The 20,353-nt window shown below is 45.7% G+C and overlaps 1 protein-coding gene across 11 annotated transcripts in view; it reads left to right on the top strand.

Moving 5' to 3' along the window:
* plekha7a (pleckstrin homology domain containing, family A member 7a) overlaps window positions 1–20,353 on the top strand; it is a 97,634-nt gene that overhangs the window by 49,584 nt on the left and 27,697 nt on the right. For all 11 annotated transcript variants that reach the window (XM_034534276.1, XM_034534277.1, XM_034534267.1 and 8 more), the window contains 3 exons: window positions 10,442–10,547; window positions 16,802–16,906; window positions 19,661–19,733. In XM_034534276.1, coding sequence (XP_034390167.1) covers window positions 10,442–10,547; window positions 16,802–16,906; window positions 19,661–19,733 — 284 coding nt within the window. The remainder of the gene's footprint in view (window positions 1–10,441; window positions 10,548–16,801; window positions 16,907–19,660; window positions 19,734–20,353) is intronic.

Raw genomic sequence — 20,353 nt, 5'->3', positions numbered from 1 at the left:
AGAGTCGGTTACGTTTGGATAGAGCCAGGCTAGCTGTTTCCCCTTGTTCTCCAGTCTTTATGCTAAGCTAAGCGGGATGTCACGAGAACCGGATTTTAGTAGTGGATACCAAATAGCAGGAAAATTCCACAATCTCTTTTAAACAATTCAAAAACAAAATTGTACAAGAGTACACGTGAATGCATCATGACGATGTTATAATTGACCATCGTCTAATACTCACTAATACTTGAACGCGTCGTAACGAAACTCAATGCAACCTCCATTAAGGTTTTGCAATACTGGATCGACGCAATACGGGATCGACTTGGTTCCGAGGTATCGTCATTCTACAAAGCTCGTAGGCCGCTGGCTGTAGTTTGGCTGCCTCATGGCCTTTGTCGAGGTCCTCCTTGTGTCGATCTTGTCATCTGTCTCTCAACAAGGTAGCGGATGACCGTATTTCCCAAAAATACAGATCTTTTCCTTTCGCATCCTAAACTCAAGGGTGTTTTTTTGTGAGGTGCGAGGGTTGATTAGACAATTGTCTAATCGCAACCTAAAAAGGACAGAAATGTGTTTCATTGTACTATTTTGGTGCTCTATCCCTTTAGTAGACCCGGTGAGTGCAGGTCTCTGCGGAATAAACAGGTCAGAGTGCTTACTCATTGTTTGGAGACATCGCACTCTGGGAAGCTTTGTGTGAGCATAGCTTTACCTGCTCGCGACTAAACCCGAAAGCAGACTTTCGTCACAATAGAGACAAATCTCTCAGGTCTCGGTTACAATAGATGGGACACTCTTGCTGCCCCCAAATTGTGATGTAGTTCAACAAGGCTGGTGAATTCTAAACGACATAAAACCCATACCTCTACTACAAACCAAAAACAACCATTCTTTAAGAACCTTTGCTCAGGGGAGTTTGATTTGTTAGCGTCTGTGTGCCTTGAGGTAAACATTTCCTCATCTCGCACAGTGCCGAGTACGGTGTTCCCATGTTTTTCATTACTGCAGACCACTGTCTAGAAACACACTGCAGCTCTGTATATTTCAGCCTATACCTCCATTTTTTTTTTTCAGCTGTTTTTCAAGTCTTACCTGCATAAACCCTCGGGAGGCGAAGTCCAATTTGAATGACAGCTCGCAGGAATATATTTTGCGAGGGCGCGCAACTTCCAAAATACCCAATTGAATTCATTCCTTTACAAGCACATGCCGTTGGAGCCATTGGTAATTTTGGCTGTCGTTGCCGTCGGAATGGAAGAGGAAATGTGTATTGTGTTTATAAAAGTAACGGCAACAAAATGGTGTATCTTCCCCGTGACCCTCATATATATTTTGGGTCTTAGAGCTGCTTATTGTTGTCAGAGTGTGATCATTATTTTAGGCCATAAACACGACACGTAGCATCGTTATGCCGACCCTCTGTAGATCTGAGGCTTTTGATGAGGCCACCAATCACAGCGCTTGGTTCGATCGTTGGTAAAACCTTAGTTCACGTGTATCTCTTTGGTCAAACTCCTTCCCGAAGTAGGGCGGATAGTTGTGGAAACCAGTCTACACCAGCATGCACTGACAGTTTTTTTTCAATTCCTACTTATTGGTTACTTTTGGTTGTTTTTGCCGAGAGTTATGCAGGAATCTGCTCAGTTACACTGCGCCGTATCAATCACACATCTAAAGTTAGAAACCTTTAATCCCCTTTAGGCCGCTTCACTTCCTGAAACATAAACAATATCCGTGATTGTTGTAATCAGTGCCTCAGTGTGCGTGACGATTGGTTGCTTTGTCCCACTGTGATCTTGAGTACATAGGGATGAATCATTGAGAATAAAGCTTAACACCATTATATCCATTCTTTGGTTTGATTAGCCGTGTGGGTGTGTGTGCAGGACCTTGAAACACGGACACAGTATGTCCAGTGGAAAAAAATATCTCTTAATTCCAGAAGTTCATGTGGCTCCCTCCTTCTACTTTCACTTCACCTCCTGATCTGGATCTGAACCCCCCCCCCCCCCCCCCCCCCCCAAAGCTCCAAAGGTGGGAGACACCTTGAGCCATGAGTGAGGAAGTGTACGCTACACAACACAAAATGCTACAGTCTTTTATTTTTGAGTTGCGTAGCTCGTAAGACCCCTTCAAGGACTCGTAAGAAAGAGTTTCAATCTCACCTACTTTAATTCCCCCCACTCAGACCTAACGATCGTATTAAATATATCTATCCAGCTCTCCTGTAACACAACCTAATTCAGTGAAGTGCAATTAATAGAGCTTTTTGTACTGCAGCTTCTAATGCGGTGAAGGAACGCATTAAAGTGTAATGAAGCTTCGCTGCACAGGCTCCATTTCTAGCAGCCTATTTTCATCATCATATTTTTTCCCGTTTCTGTCTCATTCTTTTCCATTTCCTGTTCTCTCTATCTCCATTTGTCCCACCCACTCTCCCTTCGCTCTTCATGTTATCTTTCACACGGGAGCTCTTTTCTTTTTTTTTAAACTTTTTTTTTTATTTTGGCCTCATCTAAACCTTCTGTCCTTTCCCTTCACCCTCTTTTCACGCTCTTCTTTTCTATTTAAACGTGTTCAGACAATTTATTCAATGCAACAAGTGCTACACACAAATATAAAATATGATGTGGATGTGAACAATGAAAAATGCAAGGTGTGTGTGTGTATAATGGATGCTCAGGTGTAATCATTTCTAAATTCGTGGCAGACTCCCATGTAGCTGGCGTACGTTAATAAAATAAAATAAAAAATCTTTAGCATGAAAGGAATTTGAAGACAGATCCAGTCTTTCATAACCTTGTGTTGAGCGCCGATTGTTTCCTATATATTATTTGTTCTTCTTCTACTTTCTCTTAGCCCCCCCCCCCCCCTGCTTTACTGTCTCCAGACGAGGAGAAACCATATTTCTTTGCTCTGTTTCCGATGGATCTGTCTTATTAGCAGCTGCGTGGGCGTGAAGCAGACCCATCCAAGCTGCTATGATAACGTGTCAGTGCAACACACACACACACACACACACACACACACTTCGATGTGTGTGTATGTGTGTGTGTACATACGTGTGGTTATGTAAATAGATGGTGAATTCTCCACAAGTCTGAAGGACAGGTGGTGGTTAATACAGGATGTGCACTCGGAAGCATTATTTTCCGCCCCGGTGCGATGTGGTAACGATACACTCGGGTATGAATTCTTTTGCTGCGGTTATGCGGCGCACAGCTGAGGAGCGTAGAGAACGTGATGCAGGACGTGGTGGCGTTGGAAGACCAGTTGGCTTGAAGAAGCTTCAATAAAAAAAGACGTGCCTGAAGAAGATTGTTAACTAATCTCCTGGTCACTTGCAAAGCAACTCATGAATCAGAATGACTGAAAATACACGAGTTGCTCTATATTTAATCCTATATTTGATCCTATTATTGCTGTTTAATGAAGATGTTGAACAAAATTTCTTGGGGCAGAAAATTCTTCTTTTTCCATTTTTTTTTTTATGAAGTTCCATTTTTCATGAGAATCTTAAGATAATTTCCCACGGCATGCTTGTCTTTGGTTCATATTTGATTCTAGGAGTTATGCAAAGCGTGTTTTCAAGGAGCCTAGTTTTATCTTTAATATCGGTGACGTATTAAGCAAACCTCAAATTAACTTGAGTTGGGAGTACTTGCTAATGCTGTTTGTGTATGAATCTTAAGAAAATGTGTTTCCGGTGATGATGTCATCCAATATCGAAGTACGAAACAAGTCAGTACTTAACGTATTGTAAAAATATGTAAGCTAAGCTAACAGAAGGCTGTTAGCTTAGCTTACATAAAAAAGTGGAGTGGGCAAGGAAACGTGATTGACACAACGTGTCATGTTTAGTTATTAAACAATTTCGGACAAATAAATACGGACTTGGTGTGGAAAGGCTAGCTGTCTCCCTCCGTTTCCAGTCTTTGTGCTAAGCTAAGCTAATGGCCTCCTGAGTCTAGCTCTGTGGTTAACGTTAGTGGTTTCTATATTGTCATCTAACTCTCGGCAAGAAAGGGAATCATTTCCCCAAACGTTCAACGTATAGTTTTAGTAATTGGAATAATCATGATGGTGACGAACAAAAAATATAGCACTTTAATACAAAAAATACAGCACAACATGCTTTACAACAAAGGAAGATAGACGTAAAATAAAACAAATATACACCCTCGGTGGAGAGAGGCAATTTGAGGATTAATAAACTTAATTTCTAAAAGTTTGGCCTCACTTTTGGGTACTTTTTGGGCGTCTGAGGCAGAAGCAAACACAGACCCTCCTGGTTCACTACAGGGGCTCAATTACACCAAAAGAAGCTCTTTTTTTTCTTCTCCAAAGCCATCTCAGAACACCTTCCCTGGGGTTCAACCTCACTGCAGGTCTTATTATCCGTGTTGGACACAGACAGAAAACTGCCCCGGAAAAGAAAGACCGCTGCATGGCTCCTCACATTGAAGAATTTCTGGACCTTTTTCTTTAAAGACAGCTCTTTAGCTATGATTTTAAACATCTCATGGGTCCAGTATATTCGGGGGCCATGAATCAGGTAGATAAGCGAGGAATTGTTGGAGGATAGTTCCTTTAATTACGGCACGCCACCGCCAATAACCATTAAATCCAATGGCCTTGTTTAAGCTTTAGTTTGAATTTGCCCTTCACCATTAAAAAAAACCCCATTTTTTTCCCTTTCTCATTATCCTTGCTTGTGTCACTCCATTCATAATGCTTTAATGATAATGTTAGTATTACGGGTTACATGTTTGGTTGTGAATATTCACGCAGTTCCCCCCCCTTTTCATCTAATTATAATGCACCGTTCAAAACAAAGATGATGTAATTACCATTAATGCATGTGGAAGGCTGGGGATTATATTCCCACCGTCTGTCACCCGCAAACCCTAATTATCCAATTACCGCCGATCCGCTGCCGACGACAACGAGGAGGAAAAAAAAACCGATTTCCGCCGCTGCCCAAGGCGCCATCCCAAAAAGAAACCTCCACCGCGGTGCTATTTAAGGTTTCCACTGAGGCCAACGCTCTTTTGTAAACCCTTTATACTCGTCCAAGGATGGACATTCTTTTTCTTTCTTTTTTACGCTCAACCGAGCTGCTCTTTTTTTTTAAATTGCATTTTATTTTCAAGCGCTGCCTTCGAATACTTTCACACACATCCGCGTTTTACACACACTTACCGCGTCGGACCCATGAACCCATTTTTTTTTTTAGATCTCCGCCACCCTGTCGACGCACGCTGGCACACAAGTTGTGGATGTACACTGGAGCCTCGTATGAAGCTTGAAACTCCATCCGAGAGCGTTATTAGCAACAGGGCGCGACGCGTATTTGTGTGTCGGGGGGCCTGCTCACCGTGGGGGTTATCGCGGATTAAAGAGGCCAAAGTGTCAGGACTTTAAAGCTCCGCTGAGCACTTTATCAACTCTTATTTTGGCAGCGGGAGAGATGGAATGACTTCCTTGGCGGCTTCTCAGTATCTGTCTGCATCTGAAGTGTGTCGAAGTCTATTTGCGCCCCCCCCCCCCACCCCGTCTGCCTGTCTGTCTTCTTGTCATCAGCTCTGGGGTCGTGGGAAACCTGGAAATACAGCTGGAGCCGAGCCACCTGGTGGATTTCAGATTTATTTGTGTTGGAGAAATGTTAATTACATTTTTCATGTGTTGCCATCCTAGACTGCATTTAACAAGCGTACGAAGGCACCTGACGTCACCCATTGGTTTGTGGACGACAGTTTCATTTTTTTTTGAAGCATTGAATTTTGGTCTAGGGGGGCGGAGCTTGCGAGAAGCGAGGTAGCAGCTAAATCTAGAGCCTGGTCGGCAAGGTGCGTCGGTAATTCATGCAAAACAGGCTTGTTTGGGACGTACTTACGGGAAAAAGAAGGAAAAAAAACGAGCAGCCAACTAATTAGTGTTTGTTTTAGTAAAACCGCACACTGTGATAGCGACCTGTCAATCACAATGTGGCCACCCCTTTAAGGTTACCCTGCTTCATCTTCTATTTGACTCTAAATGGGACCATGAATCACAAAATGAACATCGCGCTGTATTAAAAGAGTACTTTCGACCATAAACTCATCGGTTTACCGAGGAAATAAATCAAGTGTGAAGTCTTCATTTTCTCATCGGCTTTCATACAAATAGAGCTCTCTCCCTCTCTCTCTCTCTCTCTCTCTCTCTCTCTCAAGCCCTTCCATGATGTTATCCACATCAATAATCCTGAAAGAGGAAATGACTCAGTACTTTATTACAACATAATATTCATCTCTAATCATGCACAAGGCCAGGTCAAGACCCGTTGTAGAGCAATAAGTCCCATTTGCCTTATTAAATGACATATTCTACATATGGTCATTGTTGCTGGTTGAGTGGGGGTGAACACAGGATCCCTGGCTGTCGCTCGGCGAGCCTTTTTTCCCTTTTTGTCGCATTTGTTTCTCTCAACTCTTCCTCGGCTTAGTTGCTCGCTTCGTGTTCCTCAGTTCTCTCTCTCTCTCTCTTTTTCTGTGTTCTTCCCCGTCCCTGATCCCCCCCCCCCTTTCCCGTCGCTCATTGATATGGGACCTGGTGATTTAAGAGAAGTTACGCCAGCAATGGTGCTTCTCCAAGGGGGGGGGGGGGGGGGGGGGGGGGGGGGGGGGGGCAGCTTGGCAATGCTTTGGTTGACTGTTGCCATAGCAGCAGCAGCAGCAGTGTGGGATTGAAACGGGCGGGATATGATTGGAGGAGTAATGTGTCGTCTCATTCTCTCTCATTTTGAGGGTGCAAAAGATTTCATCTAGTTTAATTACGTGTCTCGCTTAATCTTACACTGGGTTAATTTAATAAAAATAAAAATCTCATGTGGGGGGAGAGAGGGGGGGGGGGGTATCTTAAACCCAGTTTAGCATAACGACTAGAAGCAGGGTAGTAGCCATGTTCGGTTTAAAGTTAAATACATAAACACGTTCTCTCGGTGGTAAAATGTCTGAATTTTTTTTCTCCCCCGTGCGATTAAATCTCCTGCGTGGCCTCTTCGTTCTCAACATGGCCGCCTCTTCCTCCCACGGACGAAACGAGGAGGAGGCGAAACCCGCTATTTTCTATAGAAATGACCTCCAGCCGATTTTCTGTGCTTCCTCTTTTGACCCGCGGCCGAGTGAGATTAATACGCAGCGCTCTTTAGATCTGGTTTCCCTCCCGAGTCGTGCGGCAGCTAAGTGCCCGTCTTAAGTGTCGGTCCTTCAGTATCAATTAACCTGCTTTTTATTTCTTTTTTTTACTTCTCCACACAGTAATATATTTCCAGCGGGGTTAGAAGAGGTACACTTTGTGCTATATTTACATCAATAGATTTCTCCTAAATTCACCAAAAGTTAGTGTTAGATAATGCCTCATGGGTGTATTCAAACAATTGTAATACAGGAAATAATATAAGTAATCAACTGGGCAAGTTTCATGGTTATGTTTATTTATTTTTTTATGGCTGTTCCTAATTTGCATATTTAAACATACATTTTCAGAAGACTTGATTGGTTTACGATTGACCAGCGGTGGATTTTGAGGTGCTTTATTCCAGAATAAGAGATTGCTGATGCATTTCTCAATCTTCCTAATGTTTCTAAGAAGAATACGACGCCACATAATAATGATAATAAAGATGATGTTACAGTGTTCATCTGTTTTTATCAAATTCAAACAAGCTTGTTTTTTTAAATCCTCTCCCGACCAAAACAAGCAAAAATAAAAACATCGGGAGACGAGAAGAGACACTTAATACTTTGAGAGGTCCTGAGATATCGATGTCGCCATTTAATAGAGCCGCAAAAAAAAAAAGGTTTTAAAAGAAATTGATTTTTTTTTTCAAGTGACAAATAATAAAGAAAATAAAATAAAAAGCTGTGACACTTTTTCGATCTGCTCCTCCTTTCAGAATAAAAGCCCCGATGGAGCTGCAGAGACGGCGTGTTTAGTGGAGTGCGGCCGCCTCCTTTCATGTGCTCTCCCTTGAATTATTCTTCACCTTTTCATCTTGGTTCTCCCGGTTCTCCCTCTCAACTAGATGAGTTCGGTTCCATTCAAAGAGGCCCGTTGGCTCGGGGAGACTCCCTAAAGAGCTCCTCCAGGTGTGTCTGCAAAGACCACTTCCGTAACGCTCGTGCGCCTTCCTCCGCCCCGAGAAAGTAAAAGTCTTGATTTGTCTGGTTTTTTAAATCTTTTTCTGAGAATAAATCTAAGGCTCCGTCTTCTACTTCATCTCATTTCTATTTCCGTCTCAATTATCTCTCTGTGCCGACTTCCTCCTCTTTGTTTTAGGCACTCTCTCTCTCTCTCTCTCTCTCTCTCTCTCTCTCTCTCTCTCTCTTGTCGTTCCTTCTCACTTCTACCTTCACAAACTGCTCCCTAGCCAATCAGGGTCGTTGACCCTGAAGTGACCCGGTGACCCCACAAAGCTACCGGGCCACCGGTTTCATTGCCCGTCCCGTGATTTTTTTTTTTTTTCGAATTAAAAGCAAGCTCCTATAATCAGAGAACCACTTTTTCCCTGATGTAAATGTAATCAGTTCTATTTAAAATCTTCCCAGTGAGAACTTTTGACTTTGATGAAAAGGCATCTGATGTACATTTTATAGACCTTTCAAAAGTTTGCATGAAATTCTCTTGACGGCAGAACGAGACGAGAGCTAGTGCCTCTCTCTCTCTCTCTCTCTCTCTCTCTCTCTCTCTCTCTCTCTCTCTCTCTCTCTCTCTCTCTCTCTCTCTCTCAACCCACCCACACCACATTGGAGAGATTTACATTATGCATCTGTAGATGAAAGTTATTGATGTACTGAAGCTGGTGGCTGTAACATGGAGGACAGAAATGAGAAAAAAAAGTGAGGCAAAGGCGGAGTGAGAAAACGTTAAGGGAGACCAATGCTTAGAGATTTATTCCAGAACAGACACAAATATTTGTTTACAGAAAAAAAATGAAAGAAAAAAATGTCTGGATTTATTCCAAAGAAGAAAAAAATGACAAAAGGTGAAAATGACACATTGAGGAAAAAAGAACGAGCGTCGAAATGAGACGAAGGAGTCGTCCGTCTGAAAGAAGGTTCTCCTAATTAAACCGTGTTCACGTTCCGCCGGCGTGAAGAACCAATTTGATCACGTGACTCGTCCGCGGACGAAAACTATGAATTCTATCGGCACGTTCCGAAATATATCAACAGAATCGGCCCCGCAGAACCCCTGTGGTCTTCCTCCAAGTGGCAAATCATCTCAATATGTGTAAGAATGAAGCTTCAGGTCTGGACTAAATGGGCATTTTAATCCAATTATCAGAAACGAGTAAACACACAACTCCCATTCAGGGAGGTGGAGGAGCTCATTTCCTCCTAAACAAGGAATGGTATTCCTGAAAGTGCTTTTTACCCAATTTACAAGAAACAAATGTGATTGAAAGCTATCCGAACAGTGAGTTTTAAAACAAAACACTGCAGACGGGGAGATGAGACGAGTTGAGGGGCGAAATTTAAGGCAAATTCCGATAAAAATGGATTCATCTCCCGCTGTGAGGCTGACATGTACCAGGGTGCATTGGGCATGAGTTCTCCTTTTTATTCCAATGAATACACAAAATGAAGGAAAATAGAAAGGGAATATTTTAAATATATCTCAAAGTAAGACGGGTGTGAAAAGCCTCGGTAGCTCTTCGTTAAAAACACACACGGAAACAAATCTTTGTTAGTCTTTCCACTAAATTAAGAAAAATACGACGACCCCAAAAAAAGAAAAAGGTGCCTCAAAATCCGAAGTACGTGATAATGTTAATAAACTGTAATTCACACATAGTAATAACCAGAAAAAAAAATCGGAAAACATTTGCATGCAGTCAAAAGGATTAAATGTTTAATGACCACAAGGGATCTCTCTCTCTCTCTCTCTCTCTCTCTCTCTCTCTCTCTCTCTCTCTCTCTCTCTCTCTCCCTCTCGCTCTAATTATTCTGAATAATAGACTGTCCAATAAAGGGGAATAAAAGCAGAAATCAGTCAACGCTCCCGGCTGTCGTGCTGCACAATATGCTACCTACTCAGAATTCAGATTCAGAAACCAAATGTCGGTGAGCATCTGACCAGAGCCGTGCAAAGAAAGCAGTATATATACAGTATCCCCAAAAAAAAAGAACAGCATTCTCACGTAGGTGTTGTTATTGTCGAGGTGGGAGAGGGCGGAGTGAAGCGCTGTGGAGATGGCGTCTTCTGCACACCGTTTTGAGATGTACTCGGCTCTTACGGGAAAAAATACGAGATACAGTCAAAACTCTTCACAAATGGCCCACGTGATGTATATCAGATTTGAAAAGGTGTGTTTACTCTTTCTCTCTCTCTCTCTCTCTCTCTCTCTCTCTCTCTCTCTGTGTGTGTGTGTGTGTGTGTGTGTGTGTGTGTGTGTGTGTGTGTTCTTCTCCAGGCCGCAGGGTGCTTCCATGATGTCCAAACCCGGCGGTGAGCAGCTCTCCAGCACAACCATCAGCGAGGCCTCTACTGCCATCACCTCCTCCACTGTGGACACCAAGGTCGGTGTGTGTGTGTGTGTGTGTGTGTGTGTGTGTGTGTGTGTGTGTGTGTGTGTGTGTGTGTGTGTGTGTGTGTGTGTGTGTGTGTGTGTGTGTGTGTGTGTTCGCGTCTCCACTTCCCTCCGCCGTACGAAAAAGGAAGCCAAAGACACAGACACTGCCATCTTTCGCTTTGGGAGTCATGTCCGCCTGAGCTGAGATTGGCGGACTGCTGCTATCAGAGCGTTTTTCCTTGTTTTGCTGACCCTGCATATTCGTGCACGTGAGCGCGCACGTGAGCGCGCACCGCTGTCTGGCCCCCGCGGCCGCCGCTCTCATACCACCACTACTGACGATAATGCCGCCGCCAACCCTCCAGGTGAACCCTGGCAGCACGTCGGCCAAAGTTCACACTGTTAGCACCGTTAGCGCCGAGCCGCTTGGCTCAGGCGGCGCCATGTTGAGAGCCGTGTGGAGGCAATCACTCTATCGCACATGTGCTCTGAATTTGGAATTTGGCAAATCAGTTATTGAAAGTTGCATTAAAAAAAATATATATCTGTTTATATACTGTATATATATTTTTTATATATATTTATTTTGATTTTGACTTTTAACGTGAGCGCTGTCTGTGAAGGATCTTCCTCCTCCTCCGTGTCTGCCTGCGCGGGCGGACATGTCTGCTCGGCACTGGTCTTGTTTGCTAACAGTAATTGGTTCGACTGGTGAAGTCGAACGCGCTGGTGTCGTAACCGTTGTCAGACGTGTTCAACGCGGCGTCCTCTCTCCTGAGCTCTTCAGACTCCTCTGACAGTCTTAAAGCTGACAGGTGCACTTCGGGCCGTCAGGCTCCCCAGACGGTGGCAAGTCTTTCCCGAGGCATTTAAGGGCATCAAACACGATCACGCCATCCCTTTTATTTAAAAAAAACTTTAACCATAAAAGACCGCATTGTTTGAGACGGTTCATTTGGTGAACTCTGTAATTCCCTCGTCTTCTTCCAGGCACTTAACCGCTGACAACTTGTCAAAGTAATTGTTGGACGCATGTCTCATTCTCTAATTATACGTTACATTTTTAGCCCTGATAAAGGTGCCGCTCAAGGGATCGCAGTGCATTGAATATAGTGGATTGGATATCGTCAAATTCTCCCCATCTTGCTTAAGAAAGTCCACCGAGAAAATGCGTCCTTCGTTTTGGATGTTCAAATGCACAATGGATTTCTAGAGTTTTGTTCTTGGATGCTTGTGTTAGCCTTGGCTAGCGTTAGCAACATGGCTAGCATTAGCAACGTGGTTGGCGTTAGCAACATGGCTTGCGTTAGCAACATGGCTTGCGTTAGCCACATGGCTGGCGTTAGCAACAAGGCTAGCGTTAGCAACAAGGCTAGCGTTAGCAACATGGCTAGCGTTAGCAACATGGCTTGCGTTAGCAACATGGCTGGCGTTCGCAACAAGGCTGGCATTAGCAACAAGGCTGGCGTTAGCAACATGGTTGGCGTTAGCAACATGGCTTGCGTTAGCAACATGGCTGGCGTTAGCAACAAGGCTAGCATTAGCAACAAGGCTGGCGTTAGCAACAAGGCTGGCGTTAGCAACATAGCTGGCGTTAGCAACATAGCTGGCGTTAGCAACATGGCTGGCGTTAGCAACATGGATAGCGTTAGCAACATGGCTGGCGTTAGCAACATGGCTGGCGTTAGGAACATGGCTGGCGTTAGGAACATGGCTGGCGTTAGCAACATGGCTTGCGCTAGCACTTGTTGTTCCAGAAACAAGCGTTTAGATGGACGATAGAGGGAAAAGGGAAAGCCGGCCTTAATAAGAACGCTGAGGATGTCATTATTCTATAGCCATTACTTTATTATTGCCAATTTAATGGATTAAATACAATTCCATACAGGTGTTAATTGTCCTCATGACTTTGGTGATCCTCTGACTTTTCCCGAAGCGCCGCCAGCAGGTTGTCGCTTTTGGCTTTTTGCTAATCTTTTAATAACTTAACTGCCATCGTCTGGTCAAAATTCTAGTTTGTCCAAATACTTTTTTATTTGGTTAATGACCAGCCTCGGCAGGATATTTGTTGGCAATATTCACATTACGGGTCTTCAAAAATGCTGTTGAGATTTCAGATTTGCCTCATCTCCCAGCTCTTATCTACTCGAGAAACACAACCCACACACATACAAACATCCACTGACACGGCGTGGAGAGTAACAGTGGAGCCAGACACCATTACATATGTGTCGTCCCTCATGTTGTTAATGTGCTGTTGGCGCCAACAATGATGAAATCAGTCGAAGCGTTTCTGCATAAAGCTGAAGAATTCCAATGTGAGCCTCCGAATGCAGATCTCATGGAGGCCGTAGCGTTCTCTACCAACTGGTTTTGGTGCAACATGAAGTTGTCTGGGATGTCTCTCCCTGTCTTGGTTATTCATCTTCTTTGAGCTTACACTTTTTTATTTTCCTTCATCTCACGCTCCCTTTCGCTCGCTCCACTCGCACGCTCACGCTCGTGCACCGCTCCGCGGCGTGAAATCTCATCCCGCCCCATCAACAGGTGCCGGGGGACTGAGATTGAACACGTGTCAGCGGGCGCGGTGCCGAGATGACAGGACATCCATCACCGCGGCCTGTCGCCATCTTCCACGCGCGGTGTTTTCCTGGCCCCCCCGCGGCCCTCCCCAGGTGCTCCGGCTCATCACCCCTGCCACCGAAACAGCGGACGGTGGGGGGGGGGGAGGGTACAGAAGCCTCATTCTGACAAGGAAAAACTCTTAGCTGAGGAAAAGATGAGTCTTTCATGCCTCCCAAACCCCCCTCTTGCAGAGCACAAGAAATGAATCCACAGTTTGAATAAGTCACATCCATTCCGCCTCTGACAAAACATCAGTTGTCCGTTCTCCAGAACGTGATAACTCGGGAACGCCTGGAGGGAATTCCTTCAGATTTGGCACAGACGCCCACCTGGACTCACGGATGAACCGTTTAGAGTTTTGTGGTCAACGGTCAAGGTCATTGCGACCTTCAGTCCGACTCGCCCTTGTGAAAGCATCCTCTCAGGAACAGCCGTGAGAGAGAATTTCTTACACATTTGGCACAAAAAACGTCCTCTTCGAAATAACTTCAAGAACAAACGGATTAGAAATTGGTCCTTAAACGTCAAGGTCACTGTGACCTCACGAAACACATTTTGGGCCACAACTCAATAATTGATGTGCTAATTTTGACGATTTCCCCCACAGGACTCATATAACGATAAAATGATGAGGTGATGACTTGTTGCCGAAGTGAGTTAAAGTTTACAAGTCAACATTCAGTAAATATGGCTAATGGTTTCAGCACTGAAGCTCACCCAGAATGCCTCTTGAGGGGCGGCCATGTTCTGTTACGCTCAGATGCTGTTAACGACTAATTAGATCAACTTGAACAGATCGAGATCAGGTGTCCCGTGTAAATATAACTCAAACCCGATTTTTCTTGTTTAATTACCTTAGCCTCCCGGATCATTCTCGTCTGGCTTGGGATTTGAACCGACAGCCTACAGGTTTTTCGTCTGGTCCCACTCGGCTTTCAGGTTGTCTGATGGCGTGCCGTCAATGTAACGAATAGCCGAGTCGCTCACCGACAAGACAGAGTGCCACTTTGCAGCAGGGGCCGTAGCCTTTTCCACAGAATTACCCTCGGCCTAAAAATAGACCACCGCATCACACACACACACGCGCACACACACACACACACACACACACACACACACATATACAGGCAGAGCCAGACATGCGTGGACATATGCATACTGTATATCTACAGATGGGGGACTCCGATGTGAAAGCATTGGAGACGCTCTGCATCTTTGCATCATGCTCGGCCAACCAGCATTCCCCTAATTAGCGAGTGGGTTTGCTGTGTTCCAGCTGTGGATGCCTCCCCAGTGCCGCTTCCAGTCCACACACACACACACACACACACACACACACACTCTCGCATGCAGCCGTCACACCAACTCTTAAATTAGAATAACAGAGTGACGGAGATGGCAGGGTATTTGAGTGTGTGTGTGTGTGTGTGTGTGTGTGTGTGTGTGTGTGTGTGTGTGTGTGTGTGTGTGTGTGTGTGTGTGTGTGTGTGTGTGTGTGTGTGTGTGTGTGTGTGTGTGTGTGTGTGTGTGTGTGTGTGTGTGTGTGTGTGTGTGTGTGTGTGTGTGTGTGTGTGTGTGTGTGTGTGTGTGTGTGTGTGTGTGTGTGTGTGTGTGTGTGTGTGTGTGTGTGTGTGTGTGTGTGTGTGTGTGTGTGTGTGTGTGTGTGCGTGCGTGCGTGCGTGCGTGCGTGCGTGCGTGCGTGCGTGCGTGCGTGCGTGCGTGCGTGCGTGCGTGCGTGCGTGCGTGCGTGCGTGCGTGCGTGCGTGCGTGCGTGCGTGCGTGGGTGGGTGGGGAGTAATATTTCTTCTGAGGTTTCAGAATAGAGGACGGCGTAACGAGATATCATGAATATGTGCGCGGCGTATAAGTATGTTTTCAGGCTTATACAACAAGCACGCACACGCAGACACAACAATAGTGCAATAATTTCACGGGGTTAGCCAAGAGAGAGAGAGGGGGAGAGAGAGAGAGAGAGAGAGAGAGAGAACCATCATCCATTCATATCTTAAATGTGTGTAACGAATGACGGATTGTCGTACAGCTGGAACAGTGAACACTAGCAAAGAGATACACACTGCTCATAGACGTCAGCCGTAAGGTGAAGGCACACTGCTCAGATAGTTGCTGTGTTTGCATTGACCGACCATCACATTCATTTGACATTTAAAACTTGATGTCACATTAGTAAAACAAAATCTTACCCCCCGCCACCCCCGATGCGTCCCGACTGGGGCGCCGCTCCTAAATCCTGAATGAACCGTCTGTCCGGCTGATGTTAATTCTGGACTGTCGGCATTCCTATAATATATCATATAGTGCGATACTGTATAGGCTACAAATAACCGTCACAACCTTCTGAAGTTACAGTTGAAATCTTATTGGAGTACTCGAGATCTGCTACAGAAGATGCATGGGGTATTAATGCATTAATAATAAAGCACAGAGGGACTCCACTATATTGTTACACAGCGAATGGTTGTTTGCTGCTACATTAATGCAAACAACTCCATTGTTACATAACCTTCTGCAGTGGGCCTCTAGTTAAATTATTATATAAGTCCTCATTATTTCAGTCCACATTATGCATTCACTAAATTGCTTTTGTTCTGCTTCATACGTACACAAATGGAAAATCAATTCACAGACGTTTTGTACATAAATCCGAAGAGGAACCAGACGGATGCGTTGTGGGAGGATTTTAACATCGACCGGCTATTTTGGGGACGGACTGTGTGTGTGTGTGTGTGTGTGTGTGTGTGTGTGTGTGTGTGTGTGTCCCCTGCCCACGCCCCCCTTTTCCATCGCAACCCGTGACTTCTCTCTCCGGGGAAAAGTCGCCTTATCAGTATCGCGCACACACACCTGGTTCACCGGCACCGACTTTTCCAGCAGGTGTGTGTGTGTGTGTGTGTGCGTCTGACCGACCCAACCAGGTGACCTGCAGGGTCACGAGCCCACTTTTCTCACCTCCCACCTGATATGTCTGCGGAGGCTTTTTGACAATTTCATGACTAATGCCATGGCAACCGCAGCTGGGCGCTCTCGTGGCGGTCCGGTGGGGGGAATTGGCTTTAGTCAAATAATGGCTGTAATTACGTAACAACTGGGGCAGAAGAAAAGGTACCGGGAGGAGAGAAAAAAAACGGATAATCGTGGTGTGTGTGTGTGTGTGTGTGTGTGTGTGTGTGTGTGTGTGTGTGTCCATTCAGTAAAGTAGTTAGTCAGACTGAGTCTGATGAGGCACAGATTGTCTGTTTCTAAGTATAAGTCGCTGTGACACACAGATCCGTCAGGCCTCTCCGACAACAGTTCCGCTGCGGAGAATAAATACGCTCGTTAAATTGCTGTTAATTGACTATAATGTAGCTCTGCAAATGCTAAAGTTGACGTGCAACAACAGCTGCTGCTTTGCCACTGAGCAAATGAGAAAAACAGCCTCGGTCAGCCTAATTGACTCACGAGCTGGCAATTAAACACAACAGCTGATTGGTAAGCAGCAAACTGATCCTCTCTCGGCCACCTGCACGTATGCGTGCTGTGTTATGTGGACGCAACGGAGCGGTGCGACGGCATCGGGCCGTCGCTCAGGGCTCTGATCATGAACGTCCTCTTTATTCGCCTGTGTGTGTGTTTCAGGGCTCCCGGCCCACTGGAAGGGTGCACAGCTTTGGGAAGAGAGAGCAGGCCATTAAAAGGAATCCCAACGTTCCTGTGGTGGTGCGAGGATGGCTGTACAAACAGGTCAGGACACACACACACACACACACACTCACACACACACGACTGGGACATTCAGTATCTTTTCTGCCTTTTTCCAAAATTAGAACTTTCCATTTGAACAGCATTTTAAATAAAAGTTCTGTGGGGCTACCGACTGCATGGCAAGGTGTAGTAGAGATGGAGAGGTGGAGAGATGGAGAGGTGTAGTGGAGAGGTGTAGTGGAGAGGTTTAGAGGTGGAGAGGTAGAGAGGTGGAGAGGTGGAGAGATGGAGAGGTGTAGTGGAGAGGTAGAGAGGTGGAGAGGTGGAGAGATGGAGAGGTGTAGTGGAGAGGTGTAGTGGAGAGGTGGAGAGGTGGAGAGATGGAGAGGTGTAGTGGAGAGGTTTATAGGTGGAGAGGTGGAGAGATGGAGAGGTGTAGTGGAGAGGTTTAGAGGTTTAGAGGTGGAGAGATGGAGAGGTGTAGAGATGGAGAGGTGTAGTGGAGAGGTGGAGAGGTGTAGTGGAGAGGTTTAGAGGTGTAGAGATGGAGAGTTGGAGAGTTGGAGAGAGGTGGAGAAGTGTAGAGAGGTGGAGAGATGGAGAGGTGTAGTGGAGAGGTGTAGTGGAGAGGTGGAGAGGTGGAGAGATGGAGAGGTGTAGTGGAGAGGTTTATAGGTGGAGAGGTGGAGAGATGGAGAGGTGTAGTGGAGAGGTTTAGAGGTTTAGAGGTGGAGAGATGGAGAGGTGTAGAGATGGAGAGGTGTAGTGGAGAGGTGGAGAGGTGTAGTGGAGAGGTGGAGAGGTGTAGTGGAGAGGTTTAGAGGTGTAGAGATGGAGAGTTGGAGAGTTGGAGAGATGTAGAGAGGTGGAGAGATGGAGAGAGGTGGAGAAGTGTAGAGAGGTGGAGAGATGGAGAGGTAGAGAGGTGGAGAGATGTAGAGAGGTAGAGAGGTGGAGAGATGTAGAGAGGTGGAGAGGAGGAGAGATGGAGAGATGTAGAGAGGTGGAGAGATGTAGAGAGGTGGAGAGGAGGAGAGGTGGAGATGTAGAGAGGTGGAAAGGTGGAGAGATGTAGAGGTAGAGAGGTAGAGGTGTAGAGATGGAGAGTTGGAGAGTTGGAGAGATGTAGAGAGGTGGAGAGATGGAGAGAGGTGGAGAAGTGTAGAGAGGTGGAGAGATGGAGAGGTAGAGAGGTGGAGAGATGTAGAGAGGTAGAGAGGTGGAGAGATGTAGAGAGGTGGAGAGGAGGAGAGATGGAGAGATGTAGAGAGGTGGAGAGGAGGAGAGGTGGAGATGTAGAGAGGTGGAGAGGTGGAGAGATGTAGAGGTAGAGAGGTAGAGATGTAGAGATGTAGAGAGGAGGAGAGATGGAGAGATGTAGAGAGGTGGAGAGATGGAGAGGTAGAGAGGTAGAGATGTAGAGATGTAGAGAGGTGGAGAGGAGGAGAGATGTAGAGAGGTGGAGAGGAGGAGAGATGGAGAGATGTAGAGAGGTGGAGAGGTGGAGAGGTAGAGAGGTGGAGAGGAGGAGAGATGGAGAGGTGGAGAAGTCTGGCATGTGGCCAGTCAGACAGCCGGTGAAGTCCTTGTAGAATATCATGAGTCTTGAATGGGAAGCAGAATGTTTCCTTTAGTGTGGAGGAAGCAGTAGCTCAAGTCTTTGTTGTTGTTGTTGTTGTTGTTGTTGTTGTTTTGCTCAGTTTAGACCGGCAGCGCTATCAACACAACATACTTAGCTTTTAGGTTGAAAGCAGGAGGGAGACTCAAAGTATCGTAAAGTAAATGTCAGAACTTTATTCCATTTCACATTCAAAACAAACAAAAAACAACGTTGAACATTAAAACGCCAAGATGTGCCCTCATTAATTAAAACTAACTATTATATATATATATATTTATATTTAATTGCAAGGAAGGCGGGGGGGGGGGGGTCCTCTTAAAGAGACAGGCGTATATTCAGACAGACCGTACGAGAACAAATAAAAGTGTTTCTTGGAACACGGAAGCATGTAAACATGGACCTGAAAATGAGCACTTCCCCTTTAAATGGTCACCCGAAAAATAAATGCAGATTCTTTCGTGTGTCCGTGTCTCTTTTAATACGCCCGCCACATTTCCTCCATTGGCCTACTTCTTGATTTATGTCTTCTTCTTCTTTTTTTTTGCGTTGGCAATGTGGAGCACCTGCTGTTGATCACAGGAGGGACTCTTTGACTATTTGAAGTCGTACTTTAAAATATATGTAGCTGGCATCGTCCCACCGGGGGGGGGGGGGGGGGGGGGGGGGGGGGGGGGGGGGGGGGGGGCACACGCTTGGCGTCGGTACAAGACAAACAGCGAGTGATGTTTCTTTTCGAAAGCAATTACACTTTAATGACCACACGCGGAGGCCCGTACGCACACAAATACACACAAATAATACACACGAATACACACTCTGGGATTTCTGCACACGCAACTGAATGCACAGCCACACACACACACACATACAGTCCAATTATGCAATTATCTTTTAATTAGAGAAAACCCTTGCAGGGGGCCCCACACGTGCACATATGCTTGCGTGTACACACGTATTATCACAGGCTACACACACACACACACACACACACACCATCAGGACCATATAGACAGGACGCCTACAGAGAAGAGGCTTGTGTCTGGTATCTGCGATCCCTCTGGATCTCCCCGTCACCTCCCTCCGATCTCGCGCTACTCTGTGCTCTCGTTATTCGTTCCCTCATCGCTTGCGCTCTTTGTCTCCCCCCCCCCCCCCCCCCCCCCCCCCTGCAGGACAGCTCCGGGATGCGCCTGTGGAAGAGGAAGTGGTTCGTCTTGGCTGATTTCTGCCTGTTCTACTACAAAGGTGAGTCCAGGGAGAAGGTTCTGTCTAATGTGTTGGAGAAGATGGTTGAGATTCACACTCTTCCCCCCCCTCCCCCCCCCCCCCCCCCCCCTGCACAATCATACACCCAGATGAGAGGACAAAATAACAAAAACACCTTCACAATTAAATACACAAACACCTCTACTGCTTTTGATAAAGACCACAGCGTTCAAACAACACCTCCTTAGAACATCTCAACAAAACCTGAATGTCATAAGCCTGTAATAATGTCATATTAACATGTGTGGGGTCCATTGAAGGGCTTTTATTCTGGCGGTGTCTCAAAAATGAAGCCGGTTTACGACCATAAAAAGTGTGTAATCCTACCAGCCGAGAACATGCATATCTAAAATAGCGTTTATCTGCCTCTCCAGAATTGAGGGAGAGACAGACAACCAGAGGGGAATATGTGTCACTGCAGATGAATAAAATATATGTCTGTGCTGCTTTCAAAAAAGTTTGGGACGCGGTTGAAACGTTTGATCTTTCTTTTTTCATCTCCATATTCTTAACCCGCACCTTTTGTGTGACGCTCCTCTACCTCTCTTTGCCTCCGCGGATGAAATCAATTGTCTTTGTCGTTTCTTCTCCTCTCTCTT

This window comes from Cyclopterus lumpus, chromosome 6, assembly GCF_009769545.1.
Source record: "Cyclopterus lumpus isolate fCycLum1 chromosome 6, fCycLum1.pri, whole genome shotgun sequence".
Classification (NCBI taxonomy): Eukaryota; Metazoa; Chordata; class Actinopteri; order Perciformes; family Cyclopteridae; genus Cyclopterus; species Cyclopterus lumpus.
This window is presented reverse-complemented; position numbering and strand designations above follow the sequence as displayed.